This window comes from Protomyctophum parallelum (assembly GCF_964188405.1).
Source record: "Protomyctophum parallelum genome assembly, chromosome: 12".
Classification (NCBI taxonomy): domain Eukaryota; kingdom Metazoa; phylum Chordata; class Actinopteri; order Myctophiformes; family Myctophidae; genus Protomyctophum; species Protomyctophum parallelum.
This window is the reverse complement of record NC_139712.1, coordinates 17415681-17440518: the sequence shown is the minus strand read 5'-3', so window position 1 is coordinate 17440518 and position 24838 is coordinate 17415681. Positions and strand designations below refer to the sequence as shown.

General features: G+C 45.2%; 1 protein-coding gene across 7 annotated transcripts in view; it reads left to right on the top strand.

Annotated features, from left to right (window-relative positions):
• Positions 1 to 3770: 3770 nt before the first annotated feature.
• The window catches only part of LOC310868326 (rho GTPase-activating protein 12-like), a 95726-nt gene continuing 74658 nt past the window's right edge, over positions 3771 to 24838 (top strand). For all 7 annotated transcript variants that reach the window (XM_083778716.1, XM_083778714.1, XM_083778715.1 and 4 more), the window contains exons 1-2: positions 3771 to 4036; positions 8991 to 9794. In XM_083778716.1, the coding sequence (XP_083634842.1) occupies positions 9102 to 9794 (693 nt within the window). In that variant the 5' untranslated portion in view covers positions 3771 to 4036; positions 8991 to 9101. The remainder of the gene's footprint in view (positions 4037 to 8990; positions 9795 to 24838) is intronic.

Sequence of the window (24838 nt, the reverse complement as noted above, 5' to 3'; positions counted from 1 at the left end):
AGGAAAAGGGTTGAAAACCACTGATAACTTGTTTGTCTTTTTTTTTTAGCGGTGCCTAACTTGCTCCAATGGCTGGCCGCGTATGTATGTATGTCTGTCTGTATGTTTAGAGTGCGAACAGCTGCAATACCGCTGGCAGCCAGCCAGAGGTGTTTTTGAGCAGCCTGCACCGCTCAGTTCACAAAAGTGTGAATTTTAAAGATATAGTTATAAGACGGGGTCAAGCCCAAAAAGAAAAAAATCTATACGTAAAATAGAAATAACCAGAACTGCACTCTGTCGAGTGCCTACTTGCTTGTTGCACACTAGTAGGCCATAGTGCGCAAGCAGAGCGCGCAAGTACTGTCGACCTCTACAAACTGTCAAATCTCAGGTTCTCTGTGAAGGAACGTTTGAAATGTTTAATTATTAGGTTTAGCTATTTGCTATACGTACCTTGCTTTTGGAGGAGAAAAAGTAGTATTTTTGAAGTATGGTAATGATTACTTATGCCTGTTATGGCAGCGGTGTCAGATTATTACCTCATTACCTTTAGTCCACCCGACACTGAAACATGTCATCGTTACGTCACCATCAATAACCAATTATACCCTGGCATTGGTACATATATTCATCACGTCATATGCTCATGTCTATATATGTGTATATGTCTATATGTATGTATATGTCATTTCTGAGTTGATTAGTGGTATAATGTGGTTACTCGGGTGGTTTGATGCGTATGTCCCTTTTTTAATCCACCTGACACTAAAACATATCATCATTACGTCACCATCGTAAACCAATTATACCCTGGTATTGGTACATAATCTTCATCACGTCATGGGACATACGCAGAAAACATACCTGCACAGTCTGCTTCCGTATGTCCCGTGTGTCACACTTTGCCCTATAGTGTGGGTAGTGTTTGCGGAAAATATAAGTCACATAACAGCCAAAAGTTGGAGAAAACTGTCTGTCAGACAGAGACCTTGGATGCAGAGAAGTCTGTTCTTTATTCTCCTTTTCACACCATCAAAACTCAACGAACGTATTTACACAGCAACTGGCAGGTTGGCCCTCGGTCCTCACACCTCTGCAGTCCTGCTTTGACTGACTGGCAGTGGGAAGTCTCCCTACTTATATAGGCTAAGCCCCTCCCACGGACCATACCAACCCTAAATTGATTCCACAATTTCCCCAGTTACTCAATGTCCAGTTACATAATATTCCACACATTATCCACATAATATACACAATGATAAATCAGAGTACTCTCAACAAACCCTCGTACTGTTGATATGTTCCCCACACCCCACAGCTGATAGTTGCTCCCTACAATGGAGTCAACCAATTAACAATCAAGCATCATCATCATCATCTCATCCACATCCCAAAATAATATAAATCTCTGCAACATACACGATACATAATAATTCACCCATTTGTGTCCCGACCCTCCTGTTACATTAGAAATAACTTAATACAGGTCGGACTCGTACAATAACTCCTCAGTGGCAGGGTGAACTGCCACACCGTGCCAGCATATGACGTCATATATTTTCTGCTAAGGGACATTGGCACTACTTCGTAGCATGACGGAAAACATACCTGCACGGTCTGCTTCGTGCCAGCATATGACGTCATATCATATGCTGCTAAGGGACATCGTAGCACCTGACTGATAACATTACTTGCACGCTCTGCTTGCGCAAGTAATTATATATCTGGTTATTTATTTTACATTTATGTTTTAATGTGAAGCTGAAAAGCCTTTTGTGATGATGAAAGGGCAGGCTGCAGATTCAATCAGTGGTTTGAAGTTTAAAAAAAAAAGGAAATGCAACATTTACATAGTTTGAACTAATAATATTAGTTCAAACTATGTAAATGCACTGATGCACATATTATGTGCATCAATAGGCCTAATAAATGAGAATGCACTGATTATTAGGATTCTGCATCTGCACCCAGAAATTAGAATCACAGTCAGGCGTAAGGTAAACAATGAACTAGTGTTGCGATATCGGGGTCATATCATTTCAATACTATACTATGCATCCTTAGTTAGTACCATGTTTTCTTTAACCCATTCTGACCTGAGACCAGATTCAAACGCACAGAAGAATGGTGGTTCTTTAACGCATTTTGACCTGAGATCAGATTCTAAAAATGTCTTCTAAATCCTGACAGTTTAAAAAAAATAGCAGACCTACAAGCTCGTGCTATTTTTCAATAGCTAAAGCATAACGTAATGCTAACACCAAAAGGGGTTCCCGACCAGAATGGGTATAACCTAACCTCTAACAGAAATAATGACCATGCCAGTTCCATCAAGAAATATATGTTCAAGCACTGAATCAAGAACACATTTAAACCTTCCCTTTGAACCTGGTTTCCTGCGAAATTGCTGATACCTTGTTTTGTTTTTGTTGGGTTTTTTGTGTGTTTTTTCTTTCTTTTTTTTTTTTACCATTGAGATATAAATCCTAGCTGCCTGCTTGCTCACATTGAATTAATCTTGATCATCAGGTCAAAATTCCTGTTCCCCTCACCACAGTTCTGTCTGTGTCCCTTTTATGGATAAAATCTTGAAAAAACAAGAGGGTGGCCAGTGCCACACACGCCAATAGCCAGAGTGCCAATATTTTATTATGACAGCAGGTAAGACAAAGATGAATCCAACGTTTCGGCGGTTAAGCCTTCATCAGGGTCTGTGTCCCTTTTATGCCCATATATGGAGTCTATATGCAGATGTCAGAACACCATTGTGATGTCAGAACAGCTCCATATAGAGATCTAGGGGTGATCAGGTGTGATCAATTGGCTAATTTGGGCCCTGTCCATAGCCTGGGAAGGGGCCCCCTCTCCAGAGCCAAGTAGGTCAGTGCCATTGGGCACTGCCACTGACCTTGGATCGATGCAAGTTGGAAGTGCATGCCTCACCCATTCTGTGTCCCTTTTATGCCCATATATGGAGTTCTTTGTCAGGCATGCCCAAATATGGAGTCTATGCAGAATATGTCAGAATGATGTCAGAACAAGACAGCTCCATTATGGAGATCAGGTTCAGAGCCCATGCAGGCAGAGGCCTTTTGTGGCGGTTATGGAGAACCGTGGGTCCGACCGACTCGATACCGGGCACTGGCGCAGTGCACTCCGTGCGGGGGTGTGGAGCGCGTGTGTCGAATTTGAAGTCGGTGGGGTGAGCGGTTCTTCTCGAGATACATGCATTACAGACGTACAGACGTACGGTACGTACAGACATGATGCATTTATAGTTAGATATTGAAACCAGCCCTTCTATAAATTATAGCTGTTCCAAGACTAAAAAAACTAAGCAATAATGATAGACAAATATTTTTGTGGATTATTTTGCGTATTATCGTCATTATTTAAATCAACTGAACATTTGCTGTGTTTTTGTAACATTAAACACTGCAAGAAAATGAATGAATGAAATAATATGATAAAAAAACAACAACAACAACAACAACAACAACAATGGAATAAATACATGTTTATTTTGCTTTTGCATGCATTAGAGCTATCATGAACCAGAGCTGCCTAGTATCATCATATCAGTGTCTCAGCAGGAAAATAATGTTATGCGGTGAGGTTTTGAACTGAACCACAAGGGGGCGTGCCGGGAGTGGGCTTTCTGCGTGGACGAATGGATGCAGCAATCTATCAGTGTTGACAGACGGGCGGGGTGGGCCGTGGGAGCAGCGCAGCGCGGCACAGCGCAGCGCGGCGCAGAGCGGCGCGCACAGCGACAGCAGCACCACGTCTGTAGTGTCTGTCTGCCGAACAGGGAGAGACAAGGCGAGGCGAGGCGAGGCGGGGGATTGCGAATAGACGCCTTGCCTGAAATAGAGGCTCTCGATCCTCCTCGGGGTCGGCAGACTATTCTGAAGCAGGCAGCCCCGTCTGTTCAAATACTTGGGGGGAAAAAACTTGTCTACCGCCGGGGTACCTCACCTCACACTGCATGGGCGGCAGAGTGTGACGAGATTGCGGCTCGATCGGCGGCTCCCCCCCCCCCCGTTTACTAAAGGTTGGTGTGTGGATGTATTTTGTGTCATTTTGGTCACTCTGGAAGGCTATTGGTTTCGTTACTTTTGTTGATGCCATGCATGCACGTCGCGCTGCAAGACCGAGAGGAGAGCTACTTTAGTGGTTGAGCTGGCTGGACAGGAGCCATTCTGTTTTTGGATTCCCAATGAACCTGCAGTACAAGGCGGGCAAGCCCCTGGTTAATATTATTCCTGGACTCAACTGGCGCAATATTTTCTAGCTGCAAAGCTGGAAATGTTCGGTAATTTTGACAAACACAACATATTGTTTTCAATTGAAGTGCTATAGTGCCCACGTGATAGAATCAATAATGTGTGTTCTGACTGTGCTAATTTGTGTGTGTGTGTGTGTGTGTGTTTGTGTGTAAGGGCTGCAGTGCAGAAGGCTGTATGTTAAGTAAAACAGGTTATTTATCAATACGGTGGCCCTCGGACTACATATCGTGCCTTTGTCAGTCCTCCTGGGAAATATTTGGTCAGGTCTGTCGAATCACCAGACTCCCTTTGTCGCCCCACGAATATGGATTTAAACTCTTTTGTTATGTTTCTGCAGTCTACTTGGGGGTCTTATAAGCTACGAGACCCTGCCCCCCACCTTAGTTACCCCCTGAAAGACAGCCCCAGCCCGGGCTGCCCCCGGGCATTCCTCGGCCGCTCAGCCCACGGTTCGTGAGGCACGCTGCCTGCTTGTTATGCTGTCATACTTTTTTTTCTTCTCTGCATTGCATAATTTCGGCAGGACCGTATTCCCCCCAGTGCCTCATTACAGTAGCCTCCACATTTAATGTAACCAGCAGATATAGACGCAGAGATAGATAAGTGGAAATGCAGCAACTAAACGACACATGTTGGAATGGATGCTCAAATTTGCTCATGCTTGGCGTGCAGCCATGGCGACATGTGTTTTGAATGAACCACTGGGACAAAAGCACTCACAATCTCACGGTATTTCAGTGGCTGGAGACAAAAAGCACAGGTCGTGAATCCTAGAGGACAGGATTATATAGTACTTTATATGTTAATAGTTGTCCCGTTTGCAATTAGAGACTGATTAGTGGTATAATTGTTATACTGTGTATTGTATTCATATCATGGAAGGGATATTCTTGCCAGTCACATGGAATGGTGACATGCTTACAGTAATACAGGCTGACAGTCTGTATTAGCTGACAGGCTAATACAGACTTATTGAGACTACAATCTCTGTACATTTTGGAAGCTGGTGAAAGGTTATTCTTTAGAACCATAATCACAAGCTTTGTTGTAGTTGTACTATAGTACTATTTCAAATTCAAAATTATAGCTGCCAAACAAGTACAGTGAGAATAAGGAATGTAAAATTAATTAAAACCGACTACAATGACTGACTTTTTTCCAGTTTCTTATACAACGCTGAGCAACACCAACCTGTAGAGAGGGATACCAGAGAACTCGCCAGTTTACCAAGCCGCCATGGCGGAAATTCTTCATCAATGTCTTCATCGTTATGCTAACATGCTGTCTCTTCATCAGTGTAGTATGTCAAACTCACAGATGTTATAGTTTCCAAAGTGATACAATTATTTTGTGCAATTAAATGGTCAGCCTGATCATGATGATAAAAAGCTGAGTATGTGAATACCAATGATGATAAATAGGCCTACCATTTCAGGAATTGTTTACTAATGGATGACATTGTTTCGGTACTGTGGTGTTTAAACTTTTAGCATTCCTACTTTCTCTAGTATAAACTCTAAACAACTATCCTCTATCTCTCAATTCAATGCAATTTAAAGGAAGGTGAAGTGAAACTAAAATGCACTAAATCGCGGCGAGTTGGTAGACTGGGGAGTTCTCCGGATACCGTAGAGAGCAGCCACTGTGTGGCACACTTATGGTTTTTCACAGAGCAACAAGTTGGCTGAGGGCTCCTCTGAGAATTCACTTTGTTCTGGCTGCATGCAGAGAGGGGGACTCGTTGTGGGGGCTTCGTTTACAATGGAATTCACTGTCTGGTCCTCTGTCAGCCATCCACAGAATTATATAAATACACCGTGCCAGATTAGAGAGAGGAAACAAATCCAAAAGAAAATCTGGAGATTTCGAGTTGTAACTCTGAACTGTACTGTGTCTGAGAAGTCGATCTGGATTTATTGTTATTAAAATGGTGGTTAATGCCAATGAGTGGCTGACTCAAAAACGTGAGGCCCCCGCCAAGTTTGATGATGTAACGTTTGATCTTAAGCCATGTACTGTACTGTACTGTAACTGCCTCTTGTCTGCCTTCTGAAAACGTTCCTGGGTTTTACAGATATGGGTGGATGATTGATATAGACAGATTAGAAGGATGTTTATGTAAAATTCCCATTTAAAGAGAGTTCCTAAAATAAAGTTGAAATGCCTCCAGCAAACCTCGAGCATCTTGAGCTGCTTAACCTTGTCTCTGGTCTAAAGTCTAAAGTACAGTGTACTAAATGAATATTCTTTAATGTTCAACTTTTAAAAGTAGATCTTGAAGCTATATTCCCTATATATGAACATCAGACTTGGCAGTTGGCATCAACATGTTCATTATGAATCATTTAGACAGTTTAGCAGTTTAACATTGACCTTGAACTTCTATCATAAATCAGCCACTACTATTTGCATGGGGGTGCCATTTTAACAACCAAGGTCTCTCTCTGTCTATGCTTCCAATCCTTGTTGAGCTGAACAGTTGTTGGACTTGTATGTGTATTCTTTTTTGGAACTTTAATCTTAGACACAAGTGCCTCCACTCCAGATTCCAACTGGTGTGAAAATGGCACCCAGTCCAGGGCAGGCTAGACTCAACAGATAGGCCTATCTAATGAACAGATTAGTGGGTGACACTCTCACGCTTCCTATCACAGGGACAGTGCAACGCACTGGCAACATGATGATGTCACTCTTAATAGTCTTTGTCTTTTATGGGAATAAACAGTAGTCATACAGTCACGCAGATGTGTAACGTATTTGCTCTGCTCTACCAATCGTAAATTAATTTACAGTGGTGCTGTCACATCAGCAGCTGGTTGAGGCTGTTTACCATGTTATTGTATGATGTTATTGTATGACACTAGTAGTCATCAGGTGCCTGTCAGAACCTTTTGGAGACAACCGGTCTGCAGACTTAACACCTGTTGGGAGTGTGAACTGTTATGGAGGGAGGGGGGATTACTGTATAGAACACGAACACACACACACACACACACACACACACACACACACACACACACACACACACACACACACACACACACACACACACACACAGAGAAAGAGATTCCTAGAGATTTGGTTTCAATTTGACATCACAGTAGTTCTGCTGGGACAGGCCCAGCGTACTGTCAGACAGTACCACACACACACACACACACACACACACACACACACTAAAAGCCCAAGCAGTGTGTGTGTCTGTCAGTGTGCGTCATGGTCTTTCTTGGAACAGATAAAATAGAAACCACTTTGGACCGTTGCACAATGCACACGCCTAATTTACAATTGTCATGTTCTCTCTTGGTTTCTCTGTCACTCTCACTTTGGCCCCCAGACTTCTGACTTCTCCAACCAACTCGGATCTATTCTGGGTGTCGTGACTGTCTGTCTCGCCCCGGAGTATGTGTGTGTGTATATATTCGTTAAAGCACGATGAGGAGGGAGCGCCCCCTTTATAGATTGTGTGTTCTCACGCCTCGCTAAAAGCACCTGCTCTTAACTTTACTTAGCCAGGCTGTCAGTCAGTGCGATGGCCGACTTGCTATTTAAGGCAAGAAGAAAGAGAATTTGATATGAGAGAGTTTCTGCCTGGCGGCGGCTCCTCTTCGATGGTGGTGGGGTGTACCCTGTATGAGTGGGTTAAATGTCAAGGGGATTCTCTCTGACAGATAAATCAATGACAGGCCGTCCACTCATACCCTAAAACACCACCATCGCTGTCCATCAGGGTCAGGGACAAGGGAAGGGAGAGGGGCCTCGGGGTCCTTCACAGAGGCGGGCTAATTTGTCGAGAATTGTATTTGTTGAGAAAAATGCACACAGACATTGGGAAGGGAGTTTAAAGTCTTTATTTTATATATTTTATAGAGGGACAGACAGTAGGCTGACAGGAAATGGGGAGAGAGATGGGGGAGTGACATGCAGTAAAGGCCGTCGGGATCGGGAGTCGAACCCGCGGCACACTGCCAGACTTGGGCTACCGGCCAAGGTGCCTGGACCGCTGAGCCATGGCCCATGGCCCAGCCAGCTCCAGTTTTGAACGCTCTGCCTTTACAGTGTACTGTTGTAGCTGTTTCAATGATTAATAATGTCATTTTGCATCGCAGGACTCTAAGAGAAACCGGAAGTAATATCGGGAGGCTATCTGGTAAAAGATTCTTAGCATGACAGTCACAGTGTCCAGTGTCTCTCCTAGTGTTATTGGAGTCCCACGTAGGAGTGGTGCGTGGGGTCGCGTTGCCATTATCACTAGGTGGCTTTGCACTAGTGAAGGGTCAGATTACTGTCTTGGATATCCTCCTGTGCGGTCATATAGGTTACCGCCACAGCAATCTGTGTTGACGCTCTGTTGTGGTTTGTGGTTTGAGGAGAGGAGAGGGAGGGAGGTGGTGCCCGGCCCGGGGCTGTTCCTGTAACAGTATGTCTGGTGGTGGTGGTGGGTCGGGTCATAGCGTGACTTAAGGCCGTCTGCATTGTGGCTGTGGCAGGTTGTGGTATGGGAGCAATTAGTTGAGTAACAGGAGGTGGGATTGTGAGACTTAAAGGGTTAACCTGTGTGTTGAGTCACATGGAATGGCAGTGTGTGCTAATAGAGTGGTCTGGTTGGTATGTGTGTGTTCATGTTCGTGTCTCACTCGCAGAGTATTGTGCTCAAGGGCTTCTGCCGTAATTCTGAAACTGAAACATTTCTTCTTGTCTCTCTTCCATCTCCTGCAGGTGATACTAGTCCACCGGTTCTCTAGTTTGGAGATGAGGAACCCTCCAGTGCTCAGTAGTTGCTGAACATCCTGAGGTCCGATCGAGGTTGGAACGATCATTGGAGCCGTCATGGTGGACCGGGAGGGTCTGCCCTCCATCGCCTCTGGCCAGGTCTACGTGGAGGTGGAGTATGACTACGAGTACAAGGCCAAGGACAAGATGGTGACCATCCGTCAGGGAGAGTGCTACATGCTGGTCCGGAAGACCAACGAAGACTGGTGGCAGGTGAGGAGGGAGGAGGGCACCAAGGCGTTCTACGTGCCGGCGCAGTACGTCAAGGAGGTACGCCGGGCGCTCTTGCCCCCTCAGAAGCCCACGCCGAGGGCCAAGCCCACGGTTCTGGAGATCTGCCGGGCCTCCGACGAGAACCTCAACAGGCCGCCGCAGCAGGAGATGTCCAGCTTCGGCCGCCCGCCGCCCTCCTCCACCCCGTCGCCCTCCTCGGACCGCGTCACGCCGCCCGGTCTGTCCCGGGACGCCAACCAGAACGTGGGGAGTCCTCAGCACTGCAAGGTGGTGGCGGAGCTGGTCCTCTTGCACAACAATAACAACCACATTCACGGCAACAATTCCACGCTGCCGCGGATGCGGGCGGACTCGCCTCCTCCCAAATCCGCGAGCGACCACAACAGCAGCAGGAGTCCGGACAGCGACAAGACCCCCTCTTCTTCGGGCGACCTGACGGGGGAGGGGTCCGACAAGCTCCGGAACGACTCTGAGTCTGGGGACGACCTTAGCAGCAGCTCCATGGAACACATGCAGGTAGGGCACGGCGCTGGGTCACTTCCTCTTAACCACATAAACGTCTTGGCGTCCATATTCTGGGGTGAACAGTTTTGCAAAACAAACAGCGGTGGTGCTAACAGGGCAATGTGAAACATTTGGTGCAGAGGTTCTGCTCTGGCATCAGGGAGGGAGGGAGTGTGCGCTCAGTTTCACGGCTATCGGTCCAACGGTGCTTAAGATTACCTGTATGAGTGTATGTACACAGACGGGGGGAAAACATCGACTCTGCCACGCCTTCGGCCTGGCGGAGACAATAAAATAGGAGAAAAAGTAGGTTATGCTTTTAGGGCGTGGCTGTGGCTATATTCGTTCGATTTAGAACCTCAGAACTGCTATCCACACGGATTTAGCTGTTCACACTCGGATCGTGACAAATCATGACAATGAACACAATATTTTGGGCCGATCAAATCATTAGAAAGAAGAAATTAAAGGCAGGACTATATAACACTATTTGTTTTGTTTTTCTTCTTATAAATGATTTGATCGGCCCAAAACATAGTGTTCATTGTCATGATTTGTCACGATCCGAGTTGGCTTTGTCCGCGGCGTAACCGTCTTTAAATAAATACCTATGGGCAAAATGCATTGGGATTCATTTCCTGGGCCACTCGTTGTTCTGAAAGGGGGTGGGACTGCGACGCTCTATAGGTTTCTGGTTTAAGGACTTCAGTGTTTTGTACTATACAACAGAACAAAGAATGTTTGTTTTTGCCATCTTTGTTGAAGAGTCTGAGCAATTATGTTTTAGTTCATTTTATGCCAGTGCTAATTCTTAGTTGGCTAAGACTAGATAGTTTATAAGTAGCCTAGGCAGGCCTAAAGTTCAATGGATTGTTCAAAGACGGAGCTTAAATCAGAATCTGCTACTAAAAGTAACACTAAGACTAAGTTGCTAAAAAATACCTTTAGTCTTACTAGAATTTAGGTTTAGGTTTATTCTAAGTAGGGAACAAAGAACCTTTTTTTGCATGGTGGGGAACTGAGAACCTGGGGAACATAGGTACGCTCCCAAATTAACCTCCGCCCATCCATCCATCCATCCATCTGATATCTCTAATGGTCTACCCACAACTATCTGCAGCTGTGCAGACAGAGGGGAGACCCAGACACTGTGAATAAGAGAGATTTCATGGAGGCTGTTGTGGAAGATGAACAGTTTGAACACAGCAGTATGTTTTTTGGAGGGGTGGCGGCTTGCCTTTATCCAGGCAGGGTCAGCCTGTTGCAAGGCTCCACGCACAGCCTGGGTTCTTTGTTCCACTGGCCGTGGAGGTCTCCTCTCCACCACTGAGTTTAACAAAGAGAGAGAGAGAGAGAGAAGGGGGGGGGGGTTGAATAGAAACTAGGTCATATCTGTCGAGGATCAGTCTGAAGCCCCCAGTCGCCCTACCGTGGGGATCTGTGTGTGTGTGTGGGGGTGTGTGTGTGACGTGTGTGTGGGTGTGTGTGTGTACTGTATGTGTGAATGTGCAGTGCACCATGTGGTGTAAAGTAAGGGAAGTGAGAATGGTTGCCCTCTCTTAAGTCTTAACACAAGTGTATATGATTTATTTTAGAGGTCACATAATAACCACTTAAACCCTATACACTGGCCGTCATATGACAAAATTGACCATCTACTAATACGCTCATAATGCGTCATAGATCTGCTCCATTTGCCTTTTCAGAAAACGTTTTTCCTATAATGACATTCCCAAAAGAGGAACACTAGGTTGAAAGTGGTTAAAACCTTGGCTGCATTATTCTCTGGGTTGCTATTGAAAATGTCTCCAGAGCCTTTATTTGAACACAAGAATAAAGGAGGGGGGCTGGTTCTGCTCTGCTGCCTGTCTACGTTCAACAAGCTTTTTTTGGAATTAATTTCACGCCTGTCAATTTGCACGGGCCAAAGTACACAAGTTTTTTGGGGGTCTGGGACGTTTGCATGGGTGGGTTTTGGAAGTGTTTATGATGAGCGGTGGTCCGGTGGGAACCACACTCTTATGGTTTTGTGTCTTGTTTTGTGGTCCAGAGAGGCAGGTGGAACCACACTCTTCCGGTTTTGTGTCTTGTTTTGTGGTCCAGAGGGGTCCGGTGGGAACCACACTCTTCCGGTTTTGTGTCTTGTTTTGTGGTCCAGAAAGGCAGGTGGAACCACACTCTTCTGGTTTTGTGTCTTGTTTTGTGGTCCAGAGAGGCAGGTGGAACCACACTCTTCCGGTTTTGTGTCTTGTTTTGTGGTCCAGAGAGGCAGGTGGAACCACACTCTTCTGGTTTTGTGTCTTGTTTTGTGGTCCAGAGAGGCAGGTGGAACCACACTCTTCTGGTTTTGTGTCTTGTTTTGTGGTCCAGAGAGGCAGGTGGAACCACACTCTTCTGGTTTTGTGTCTTGTTTTGTGGTCCAGAGAGGCAGGTGGAACCACACTCTTCTGGTTTTGTGTCTTGTTTTGTGGTCTCATGATGTTAGCCTCTGCACTTTTTTCAACCTGGCAGTTAAACAAATTTAAAAAAAATAGCAGATCTACAACCTCACAATGCACTGTGTAGTCCGATGGGTTGTGATCTTGTAGATTGGCTATTTCCACTATCATCCGACATAATTTGGTTAATATATTTGTTGTTAGAAGTTTAAAGCTCTATATTCTGTTAGTGTGATCCATTTTTACTTTAAATGGGAGCACCGATGCTACGCTGCTACCAAGTAAAAAAGTTAATTTTGAGCCCTGCATCATTGCTAACGAATGTTTCTTCAGTAACGGTGGTCTCCCCATCTCCTAGCTAGCTCTTTAATCCACACAAAACACATTTTCAGGTGGGTTGCCAGTTTCAGCCATTCTTGTTATCTTTCTCTCTGGAGAGAGTACCCATTTATCAGCTTCAATTTTATTGTTCCAGTTCCAATTCCGTCTGCTTGTTTCTTTGAGAGTGAGAAATGGACAGCTGAAGAAAGAAACTAGTAGGAAGACCCCCTTTGAGTCATCACTTCCAATTACATTTGTTCTGTCTCTCGATAGAATAAAATTGGTATCCCAGCCATTAATGTTTACTAATAATAATGTATTATTGCACCTTCATGCAATGAAGCATGCATTAGCCTTTCGTCTTCCCTGTCTGGCCTGTTGCCAGGCGAGTGATTGGACCTGTGCGTGCATGCGTGCGTGCGTGCGTGCGACAAAGCCAGACACACACACACACACACACCATGGTATCATATAGACAAAAGGTATCCTTCCTCCAAGTAGTACTGCTTGTCAAAATGTGAATTGCAGACTTGAAAAGAAACTAATCCATAAATAATTGCAGGACCATCAGAGGAAAGGCAGGAAATCAACTTCATCATTAAGGCCAGGAAACGTTGTGGCTTTTAGAGTAACTATCCAATATGTTTCTCTTTGGAGCAGTTTGTTAAGTCTGTCACCACCTCTGATGTCGCTTTGAATAGCTTCTATTGCTGTAGCTTTCAGAGAGGAGGGGCTCCCGTGCCCCGTGTTTGTGCGAATATCCGTTTTATGTTCAGCCTGTCTTTGAATCTGCGTTTGGTTCTGCCTATAGACACCATGGTATCACTCTGACAAATCAACGCAGTAACACTTTTATCACATAATTTAATTAATTTGGAGCACTATAGTGACACACTGCTCTCTGTCTCTTCCTACTAGCTAGTGTTTCATTCAACTGTCCATTCCTCACTCTTTCTTTCCACCACTACTTTCTTAAGAACGGACAGACGGGTGTGTGTGTGTGTGTGAGAGGGATTTGTCAGTGACGGTCCTTTGCTGAGAGTGCCAGCTGGTTGCCTGTAATTGATTTGATTTCACCACTGATTGATGGTTAACGCCCCCCTTGACTTGTCCTTCCATTCTTTTCCGTGTAATTTGCTTATCTCTGGAGCCCTGGCAACGTGGAGATGGTTCACTTTCCTTCACCTCCTCCTGACAGAGTGAGGGTCCACTGGGTTTCCTTCACCTCCTCCTGACAGAGTGAGGGTCCACTGGGTTTCCTGGCATTTGAATTCTACCTGGTGACCCAAGTTAATTTGGGCATTTATCAGAAGTTATTCAGAGAGACTTGTGTGTGTGTACTGTGTGTGTGTGTGTGTGTGTGTGTGCGCATATAAACATGCATACACAAGATCCTGAATTTCAAATGTGATCATGTACCCTCGGTCTTCACACATATCTCCTTTTCAAACCAGTTTTTCCACATACAGTATAACCTTTTCAGCGTTTTAATGCAAAAGTGTTGCTGCTATATATGTGTGAGAACTAGCCAGATTGTTGTTGTTGTTTTCTCTCCATGATGGTGAGTCACAGACAGCGCTCTGAGGTGGCCCCAGGATCGGTTTGTGTGTGTGATGTGTGTGTGTGTGTGTGTGTGTGTGTGTGTGTGTGTGTGTGTGTGTGTGGTGTGTGTGTGTGTGTGTGTGTGTGTGGTGTGGTCTGCATTGCAGTGCCAGCGGGGCTGGCCTGCTCTCGCTCAACACTCCCATTATATGATCATACGTGACCTCCAGAAGCCCTTCACGGTCCGACGGCCTTCATACCGTCAGACAACACGTCTCAGGACGTGGTGGTGTGAAGCCACCCCCGCCAGGCTCTCCCCCCCCCCCCACCCCCCCTCCCCTTACCTCCAACACAAACAGCCGTTTACTCACTCGATAAAATAATAGTATCTCAACATGTGCAGCAAGCGGTCACTGTACCTTATGTAGCCGGCATGTCACCGAGATTAGGAGCTATATCAGTCACCGCCTAAAATAAACTGTGCGTATTCCTGTTGCATGTCTTGTCCTGACTACCCTGTGGATCCGCTTTGAAGCTTTGACGGCGCCTCTACAGTTGCTCTGACATGACATAACTGGATCGTAAATACATCCGGACTAATTTGATGTAGAAAGAGAGGGAGAGAGAGAACAGCTGAGCTTGTCCGAAGTCTACATTCCTCGGGCTGATTTAGCCACACTGTAAGGTCTTGGCTTATCTTCTGTTTGCTAGTGTAGTAGTGTGTGTGTGTGTGTGTGTGTGTGTGTGTCTGGGATCTCAAACCTATTTTGAGTTTGGGACAAAATGAGAGACCCCTTGCCTGCGGTGACAGAGATGCTGCTGTCACTGAGGCTAGACTAGAACCCAGGGCCAAGTTGGGCCAACAGACTATATAGGCACACAATGTGTTACGAGAGCAGTCTGTGCTGAGCTGTGAACACCCAGGCATGGCTTCTGCATTCCAATAAATGGCATGAAAGTTTACGTGGTAACGTTGCAACATCACCATTAAAGTCGGTTGAAAACATTCTAACTGATTGCTTCACTGTTGAGCATCAGCTGCTAAGTGAAGTGAAATTAAATTACATTCATTGTTCGCCATGCTGTTCGGTCATGAGTGACTTGTGCATTGTGCACATGCACGTCTCTCTCCCGCCTGCGCGGCTAAAGTTGTATGTTTACAGACTTGTGCAACGGAGCAAAGGTTGTGATTTGCGAACGAGCACAGCAGGGTTTGGCAGCTTATTGAAATAGCGTTCTTTGTGATCGTTTTGGTTTTGGGGCTGGGGATTGTGAATGGGGTTAGGCTTAGGGTTTGCTGTCAGTAGTGTACTTTACAAAGATGTTACCCATTATAGTAGAAGTATTTTGGTCTATTCACTACACGTGCACCTTCAGTTTCTGGTTCTGTGAATTGCTGCATTAATGTGCACTGTAGTGATGTCCTGGATGCAGCAGGATTGATGTACAGTACTGTTCATAGAAAGCATGGCTACTTTTGTTTTTATGTCTCCCGAGTCCCTGTACAAGAATGACTTCTTCCTTCCTAGACCCAAAATAAAGTGCCATAGCACTACAACAAGCTACTAATTACACTTTCTTAAATAGATTTCTTCACAGCCGAGGCTTTAAATGTCAACCGGGCCACGTAGTGAATTTTTTACAAGACTCAATTAGCAAATTTAATTGAACTCCTTTTTGAAGTAAGCATGAAGAGAGTACACTTTTGTTATTACATAATGAGCTCGTAAAATTACAAGTGGATCTGGGCGCGAATGTTCCCGTTAAGTAAAGCACGGCCTCCTCCTGTCTGCGGTGCCCCGTAATCTGGAACCGTGCCGAGAGTCTTACTCCCATAGACGTTAAAAATGAGGCCCCTGCATGTTTTCCACAGCATACTTGTCATTCCTGCTACAGTTCGCATGCGCACATGAGCACACACGCACACACACGCACACACACACACACACTTACAGTGCGGACCGGGCCATGAGTCAGCCGGGGCGGCTTAATTCAATGGACTGCTTTCCCCTCAAATATGAAGCATTGCACATGGAGCCAGCCTATAATTTAATACATTACTGACCCGAGCAAATACTGTAGAACTCTCCTTTCCACCAACTCTGTGCCTATACGAGTGTCTGCTTATCTTTTTCACCCCAACATTCTTGTTATCTCTCTCTGTCTCTCTCCCCCCCCCCCCATATACTGCCTCTTCTCCCTGCAATAGTGTGTATTATTGAATCCAACATGTACTAGTGTGTACAGAGCTTCTTGTGCAGTACTGCAGGACAGTATTCAATGGATAAGGAATGGGAGGACCGCACTCAGAAACATGTTGCGTGTTGATTTCCTCTCTATTCCATTATTAAATTGTTGCATAAGAGGAGGGAGATTGAAGGTCGTTTCGGCTAGTTACGCATTCGTCAGTGTCGGGGCGATTGTGGCTCGAATCCCGGCTCCTCCTGTCTACATGCCGAAGTGTCCTTGGGCAAGACACTGAACCCCAAATTGCTCCCGATGTGCTGGTTGGTGCCTTGCATGGCTTCCGCTGCAATCAGTGTATGCATGGGTGAATGTAATGCACACAATCTATGTAAAGCGCCTTGGATAAAGGCGCTATATTATAAAATGCACCATTTCCCATTTGACACAGTGATGAAGACAAATTAACCAAACGAGCACAACTGCAAATACAGTGAATAAATGGCATGAATACAGTCAACAAACGACAAGACATATACATTTTGTCACGTAAATAGAGTGCAAAGAAAAACGATTTAGTACTTCAAGGTAACTACTAGTACACCAGGTAAACGTCAAACCAAAGGTCCGTCTAAACAACTCGCTATATCTAAATATTCTAAGCATCTGTGGTCATGTGCAAACCTTCAACCTTCCTCCACCTATACCTGAAATAATGGAATGATAGGAATCATCAAAAGGCAATGTAAGTGTAGAACTTACGTTGGCCTTTCTCCACCTGTATGAGCACATACTTTAACCCATTTTAGGCGGGAACCCCTGTTGGTGTTAGCATTATGCTATTGAAAAATAGCAGATCTACAAGCTCATAGCGCGCCACCGAGTGGCGCGCTACGAGCTTGTAGGTCTGCTATTTTAGAAAAATCGACTGACATAGAAACATAGCTTTTTCAGAAAACTGTCAGGATGTAGAAGACATTTTTAGAATCTGATCTCAGGTCAGAATGAGTGTTGTCGTGCTCCATGGACGCATATGTCTGTGCTCTCCTCTCCCCCCAACTTTTTGGCACGTTTTGTTGCCCCTTCGGCGCGTTGCCCTGCGCACAGCGGGTCTCGTGCGTATGCCTACCGACGGTACTGTCAGTGTTGCAGTTAGGCGGCTCTACTGCTCCTCATTTAGTTGTGCTAAACCTTCCTCTACACTGCAGAACGGACGGGTCTAACCTGTAATGACCTTTCATTTCATCTCCCACCTCCTATCCTCCCCTCTTTCGCTGTCCTCCTGATCCTTAGGGATTAGACAGCCAAGGCCCCCGGCCCCCCTGGGGGGGCTGAGCCTTCGAGACGACCACATTGAGGCCCAGATCTTGGGTTTTGGAGGGGGTCTCGTGTCTGTTATGTAATGCCCAGGATTTGGCCCTAATCCATCTGAAGGAGGTGGTGGTTGTTGTTGTTTTCTTTTGGAGGGTGTCGTCGTGGGGGAAAGAATGGTTGCTGTAGTACTTGATCATCTCTCTATCCTCACATAATGAGAATTGAGTGGTTGACAGTGAGCAGAATGACTAATGATTTAACTGTGCTCTTTACTGTCTCCTGTATTGGTTAACGTGTCCTCTCTCTCTCTCTCTCTCTCTCTCTCCCTCCCCGCTGAGCGTGGTATTTATTCCCCCCTGTCATGACGGGGTTACATCAACCTTTTTCATTTGCTCTCTCGCACATTATCTCTCTCCCTTGATCGCTCACTGTCATTTTGTTCAGTCGCTCCCCTCTGTCATTCCCTCTCTTCTCTTCTCCCTCCACTCCCGCGGCCAGCTCAATCTGGAACTCCGCTGACTCGTTGCGTTGTTCAGTGGACTGTCTGACTGCGGGGACAGCATGTACCCGGAGGAGAAGGTGAGAACAACGCCAGGAGGTCTGGCTGGCGTTTTGGGCAGAGCCTGTGTCTCTGCTTGATTTTTTTTCCTGCTCGGCCTCCCTCTCTTCGCTATGGTTTCTGCATACCTGAATGAGCCAGCTGGGTCTCATTAATCGCAGTCACGCCCCACGATCTGCTGCCTTCTGTTGTTTATATGGTCGTTGGCGTTGCAGTGACTGTACTGTACGGCTACAGGAATGGTCTAATCTGTTGTTTATTTGTGTGTCTGCCGCCTCTACGGCTGCTGCCAGGTGATATGACGCGATGAGTCAGATCAACATTATGTTCACTTAAAGAACTGTTGTGACAATGTGGTGTATTCTCTGACCTTCCTTGATTGAGTGAATACTTTATTAGTCAAAAATGAAAACGGCACGCGGAGGAGGTACAGTAAAACATTTAGGCTAAAGGGATAAGTCCTATGGGGACTTGTTTCCATTGTGGTCCATAGTTCTGCAAAGCAACACTGCACCTAATTATTATAAGTTAGAATGATTTCAGCCAACTGCTGAATAACATTTTTGCCAACTTATTGTTCAGCATTACATTTTTCACGAATCATACCTATAACTCAACAGCCAGGAAACTCGTTATAATGCCCCAGCACTATAGCTAATGCCGTGCTAAAGGTCAAGACTCACACACGGCACCAACTGCTGTTCACACTGTTATGTGTTTGAGTACCTGTTAAGTAGGTTTTATTTAGTAAGTGCCCCCCTCTCGCTGTGGAGGGCCATGTTGATGCACATGTTGAGGATGCAAGGCCCAGGGCGCCGGGAGGAAGTCTGGAGGCACGGTTACATAACACGTGCACGGCTGTGTCCGGACAGGAGGAGGACCGCCTTTTCAACAGCTGGTAGACATTTCCCCCCCCCCAGTGGGTCGGGTCTACCCCGCTCTGGATGAGTGAACAGGTCAAACTATGCTTAACTCTCAAACCACAGAGGGGATAATGATCTCGGCTCTGGAAAACCCATTTCACAGACCCCCAAAAATAATACCTCGCAGCCCAACGGAGCGTTCGCCCGGGTGTTTATGAGATTGTGCGAGGCTAGTATTGGCTATAGCTGACAGCGAAGTCATTTTTGATATCGGGTTTGCACACCTGTGTTGCAGCCATAAAAGCCCTTTTGGCCCCGGTTGTGTAAAGCACTGCATTTGTTTGCGGTGTGTTTGTGACATGTTTCCCATCTCTTGTATTTCTGCAGAAGAATCCACCTATAGGGGAATGGAGTTGGTACAGTAGAGCGCTGAAGTGGAGAAATGGTGGATTTGTGATTCACTCCTGTATATCTTCCTCTCTCGCTCTCTGTCTCTCTATTCGCCCACACAGGAGTTCAGCTTCCACTGAGACCGAGTCTAATCATTTTAAAGGTTGAGCAAAGCATGCTTCAGAATAAAAAGGTGTCTGGCTGTGCCCTTTTGAACCTACAGTAATATTCCCATCACTATATTCCTCAACCACTTATATACTTCATTGACCGGGGTCCACCAGGGGTCTGTACTAGGCCCCCTCCTTTTTCCCCAACGCGTTCTAATGTAATGTCTTGGAGATCTTCTGTTTCCGTGGAATGTTCGCCTATGATATGATGACATGCCCAAAAGAGAGACATTTGGGTTCATGTGAAGGAATACATGTTAATCTCGTCAGTAAAGTGGTTTGTGTAATATCACAATAAGGATTGTGTTATTGCATTGCATTGCATTATTTAAAATAACATTATCTTTGGTAAGGCCTCAGACTGATTGGGGGCAGTCAGTCACCATGATGACATATTAAAACGTGAGTATATTTTCAATTCTCACGCGCTCTCTTCCCCAGTTTTTGCTGTTTTCGCCACGGTGGCCTGTTGCACCCTGGGATGTTTTCTTTCCCATTTCTGTTCGTCTCCATTGGTGCTGGATCACATAAGCCTCAAGGACAACATTAAGCAAAACAAGGCAGTGCATTACTGTTGATCAAAGACAACAGATGTAAACCATCAGGCATTTCTCTCTTATTTGTTTCTCTCTCTCCCCTCCCCTCGTCCTCTGAGCAGCAGCAGGTTGATGTGTGTGTGTGTGTGTGTGTGTGTGTGTGTGTGTGTGCCCGCCCGTAGGATGCGTTGGCATGTGGAAGCACTGATGCGTGGGTGTCGTGGAGCACCATTGTCTCTTGACATGTGCCAGCGAGAATGCTAATTACCTAGGCCGGCGTGCATCTTTGTGCCAAGCAGACAAAAGGGTCATTCCTGCCGAGAAAACAACACAGAAAGTAGTGTATTCTGTATATGATCTGAACCATCAGATGAATGTGTTGCCAGAGGGTGTGTATCAGATGGGAATAGCAGCCCATAGGGCCATAGGTGGATGTTCTGAATGCAGTGCACGGGGCCGGGGCGGCGGCGATGGTGGCTGCATTTGTATTGCTGTCATTTTGGAAGGTGCGAGAACAAAGCGGTGCCGAGGAGGGGGAGGTCAGGACAAGGGGAGGCACTTTCCTTCCCTTCCTAGTCCTACACGAGCCTGGGCTTTGTGGAAATCACTTTGCGCGCCAGGCGGCCATGCGGCTGGTTGTATTGAACATCCATCACTACAGTGACTGGGGTTAATTATTTCCACTGATGGTTCTGTCATTATGTTTTATGGCCGTTTTGTGGTGGTTTGTAGGTCGTGTGGGTGTGTGGGTGTGTGTGTGTGTGTGTGGGGGGGGGGCGACATGCATGTGTGCTCTGTGCTGCTTCTAGTGGTTCCGGTGTTGGTCCCGTGATACCGGCGAATGAATGGACCTTCTGGACTCTCTCTGAGCACTTTTGTCCTCAGTCAGAACCTTCCACCATGCAGCCAGGCCACCACCAGAAGAGAGAAGCTGCTCTCACTAACAAACAAACAAACAAAGCGCGGGACGGACAGGACAGAGGGAGAGAATGAGCATCTGTTGTCATGATGTTTGGGTCTATCTCTATCCAGATCCTTCTTCCAGGCTTGACAGTGCTGTGCCCAAACAATCGTTTCAGATGCCACACTGCCCCAGCAGCGATCCAATTGGAACACAACAACAGTTACAGCACCACATCCTAGTTAATTGTACCCTGTAGGGCTCGCAGCTCAGCAGGGGGGCCCTGACAGCCAAAATTCTGACTCGGTCCCCCTCACGCTTGCCTGCACTGTCGAAGCATATTACTTTCTCTTTTTTTATTATTTTCAGCACATATATCCGTCGTTCTTGTCTTTATTAGTTTCAGCATATATAGGCCTCTTCAGACGGGCAGTGACCGACACGCCTAGTAATTAATTTTCAATGAGAGGCCGGCGTGCGTTTATTTTGGACGCGCAGTCAGAGAAGTTGAGGTGGCGACGACAACGCAAGCATATTTTCACAGGCGCCGCGGTCCCGTTGAAATTGTCGCACGCGTGCTCGTTTCGGGCACACGCATTTCGGGGCCACTAGACCTGGATTGTGTTGAGTTTTCTTTTACGTTATGCGTCCCGTGCCCCACATGAGCAGACCCTACGTCACACGGTCACCGCGTCTCAAAAGGACCTTATCTTGTCTTTTCTTTTATTAGTTTCAGCATATCTTGTCTTTCTACTCTTATATATCATCACAAAGAACATTGGAGGCGCCCATCATTTTTGATTAGGTGGGATAAAAGTCTTGCTTTATCAGTTGCACATTTTATTCCAAGTTGGGCTACATTTATTTTTTCCTTGCCAACAACCCAGAGAGGTATTAGCCCATTTTGGGCCGGGAACCCCTTTTGGTGTTAGCATCATGTTATGCTTTAGCTATTGAAAAATAGCAGATCTACAAGCTCATAGCGTGCCGCCGAGTGGCGCGCTATGAGTTTGTAGGTCTGCTATTTTTTTTAAATGGAAGAACGACTGACATAGAAACATAGCTTTTTCAGAAAACTGTCAGGATGTAGAAGACATTTTTAGAATCTGATCTCAGGTCAGAATGGGTTAGGAGGAGTGTGATATCTGGCCTCGCTCTGTGTGCTACAATGAGGAGTGTTCCGATGACACCGGCTGATGCCATGCTGCCGTCTGATTGGCCCAGAGACTCTCTCCCTGTGTTCCATTAATGAAATAGATATCACCGTGGTAACGGATGTTCCAGTGTTCCCTTCATGCACGGCGGCTCTGAACTGCCATTGGCCGGTTAGATAGACCCCCCCCCTCTCCCACACACACCTTCCTCATCTCTGCAGCGTGTTGGTTTTGTGGCAGAGAGGGATTACAGAGTTTAAGCCTCATTAAGAAAAGGAGAGAAACCATTTAAAGAACGATGCTCATTGTTCGAATGTTGATCTGAGTTAAGGGTAATGTTAACCAAGGCCAGTACAATATTCCATTTCATTTTGTTTGTGTAATGTTTTGCTTATTGCCGTGAGTGAACTCTGGGGATGTTGTCAGTGTGAAATGCTAATCATTCATCGTGATTTCGATGCTCGTAGCTGTAATATAAACAAGGCAAGAACCTTGAGGAAGCTGCTCAGTGTTTTCACATTTCTCACCGCATGCCAATTCCTTTTAACTCTGTTTTATTTCTTTTTATTGCCTTTCATTCTGAGTGGACCTTGGCTAGGTGGCCTTGCTCTGTACAGAAAAGAGAACAAAAATGTGACCCAGGCCAGCAGAATGTGCCTCATGTCGCCAGAATGAACATGCCTTAAATCAATAAATAAACTCGTTTTTTTTTTTTATGTGATTTTTTTTTTTTTCATATTAATACAGTTTGAATGTTGAAGAAGGTTTTCATTCAAACAGATTGTTCATTTGGGCAAATGAAATGTATACATTTATACGTCAAAGTGGGCTTGTTTTTTAACAAGTTTCTGGAGGCAGAAGAGCGCAGTTCCGAGATTTGCATGTTACGATTGGTCCTGGAATCTCTTTGTCCTCAGGTTTCACGCTCTGATCACCGCCCATTAGCGTGCTTGTGTTTGTAAACACAGAAGTATTCTGGGCATTTGGGTTAGACTTTACAGAAAATAAACAAAACCACGTATAGCTACTCGCTGAAATACACTTCCCAGCTTGGAGTCTTTCACCAACAAACAACAGGCTAGAAGCTAGCTAGCCTAGTTAGCTAGCCGTCTGTGTGTTAAAGAGCAAAGAGATCACACGTCTTTTCTTTTAATCACAACTCGCTCATTTCTTGCTCATTTAAAAAAAGGTTATATACTATGTAAACTATGAAATGCAGGCTTTCATTTGGTATATAGAACGTTTGTGTAGGCCGTCTCTAAGAAACGGTATCAATTGAAAAGGAAATGTCGGAAAACCGCTTAATTTTTTTCCTCGCGCACCCAGCAAAGAGCTACGTCTTTTCAAATACGGCCGTTAGTACTGTTAATTCAACATCCGGTGAGGGGAGGATACGGATCGTGTATGTATTGTGTATATAAATCAGGGCATACAGTGGGTGGGCTTTAGACCGGATGTAAGCCTTGCACACTAAATAGACACCCGATGTAGTATGAATCCACCCATCGAATGCACAGGAATTACTATAAATGAAACCAGGCATTGTGACTGCATGTGGACAGATCTGTTTATTAAAATAGCAAATCTACAAGCGCACAACATCATAGCCTGATGCGTCGATTTTATTTATTTAAAATACTGGGTCAATTGTCTGACTTTGATTGCTTAAAGTAGACCTGCATAAAATGGTGTACTGCAGCTATTTACAACCAGGTAGTGTATAAGTTAAATTGAACACTTAACTTAATATTTAATACTTGAATACTTATACTTAGTATTTAATACTTAGTACTTTCAAAAGGGTTTATTGGGGCACCTTACAAATTGCATTGTTTGTTCTACTGGCTTAAACATGTCAGTGTTTCTAGTGTTGCACTGTTGACAGCTAAAACGTCCTATTGTCTCTTGTCCCTCCCATTGTCACACCCACTTCTGTCCAGCTCTAAGGTGATAAAATTTTGTGAATATTGAAAAGGGCTTTTCTCAGCTTTGGGTGAAAGGCCCCAGTCATTTTAAAATGGTTATATCTCCTTCAATTATTGTCCAATTTCATTGAATGATACATCATATGAAAGCTTACATTCTGTACTTTAATAATCTGTAAAAATCTGAAAAATGGAAAAGGCGACATGAGGCATGTTTTGTTGGCACTGGTCACAAATGATGTAGTACATTTGAAAGTCAGAATCTTCAATAGATCAATTTCTATGTACCAAGATCACTGGATGCAGGTATAGTGCAGGAATATACACAATGATTAGTCTTTAGGGTGGTTGTGTTCCATTTGATATCCTTCTCCTATCAATTCAATTCAATTCAAAGGGCTTTATTGGCATGAGAAAACATACGTTTACATTGCCAAAGCAGAAAGAACAGTACAACAATACAGCAATACAATCAAAACAAAAACAAAAAATATGTACTTTGTCAGATTCTTCAATAGATCAACTTCTATGTACCAAGATCGCTCGATGCAGGTATAGTGCAGGCATATACACAATGATTAGTCTTGGTTGTGTTCCATTTGATATCCTTCTCCTATCACAGCAACTCACAAATCTTGCTGCTGTGTTTGCACATTGTTGTACTTCGCCCAGCAGATATGGGAGTTTTTTGTCATTGGTCATGTTTTCAAAATCTCTGTGTGTGGTTGTAATCTGTGGGAAGTATGTGTCTCTGATGTC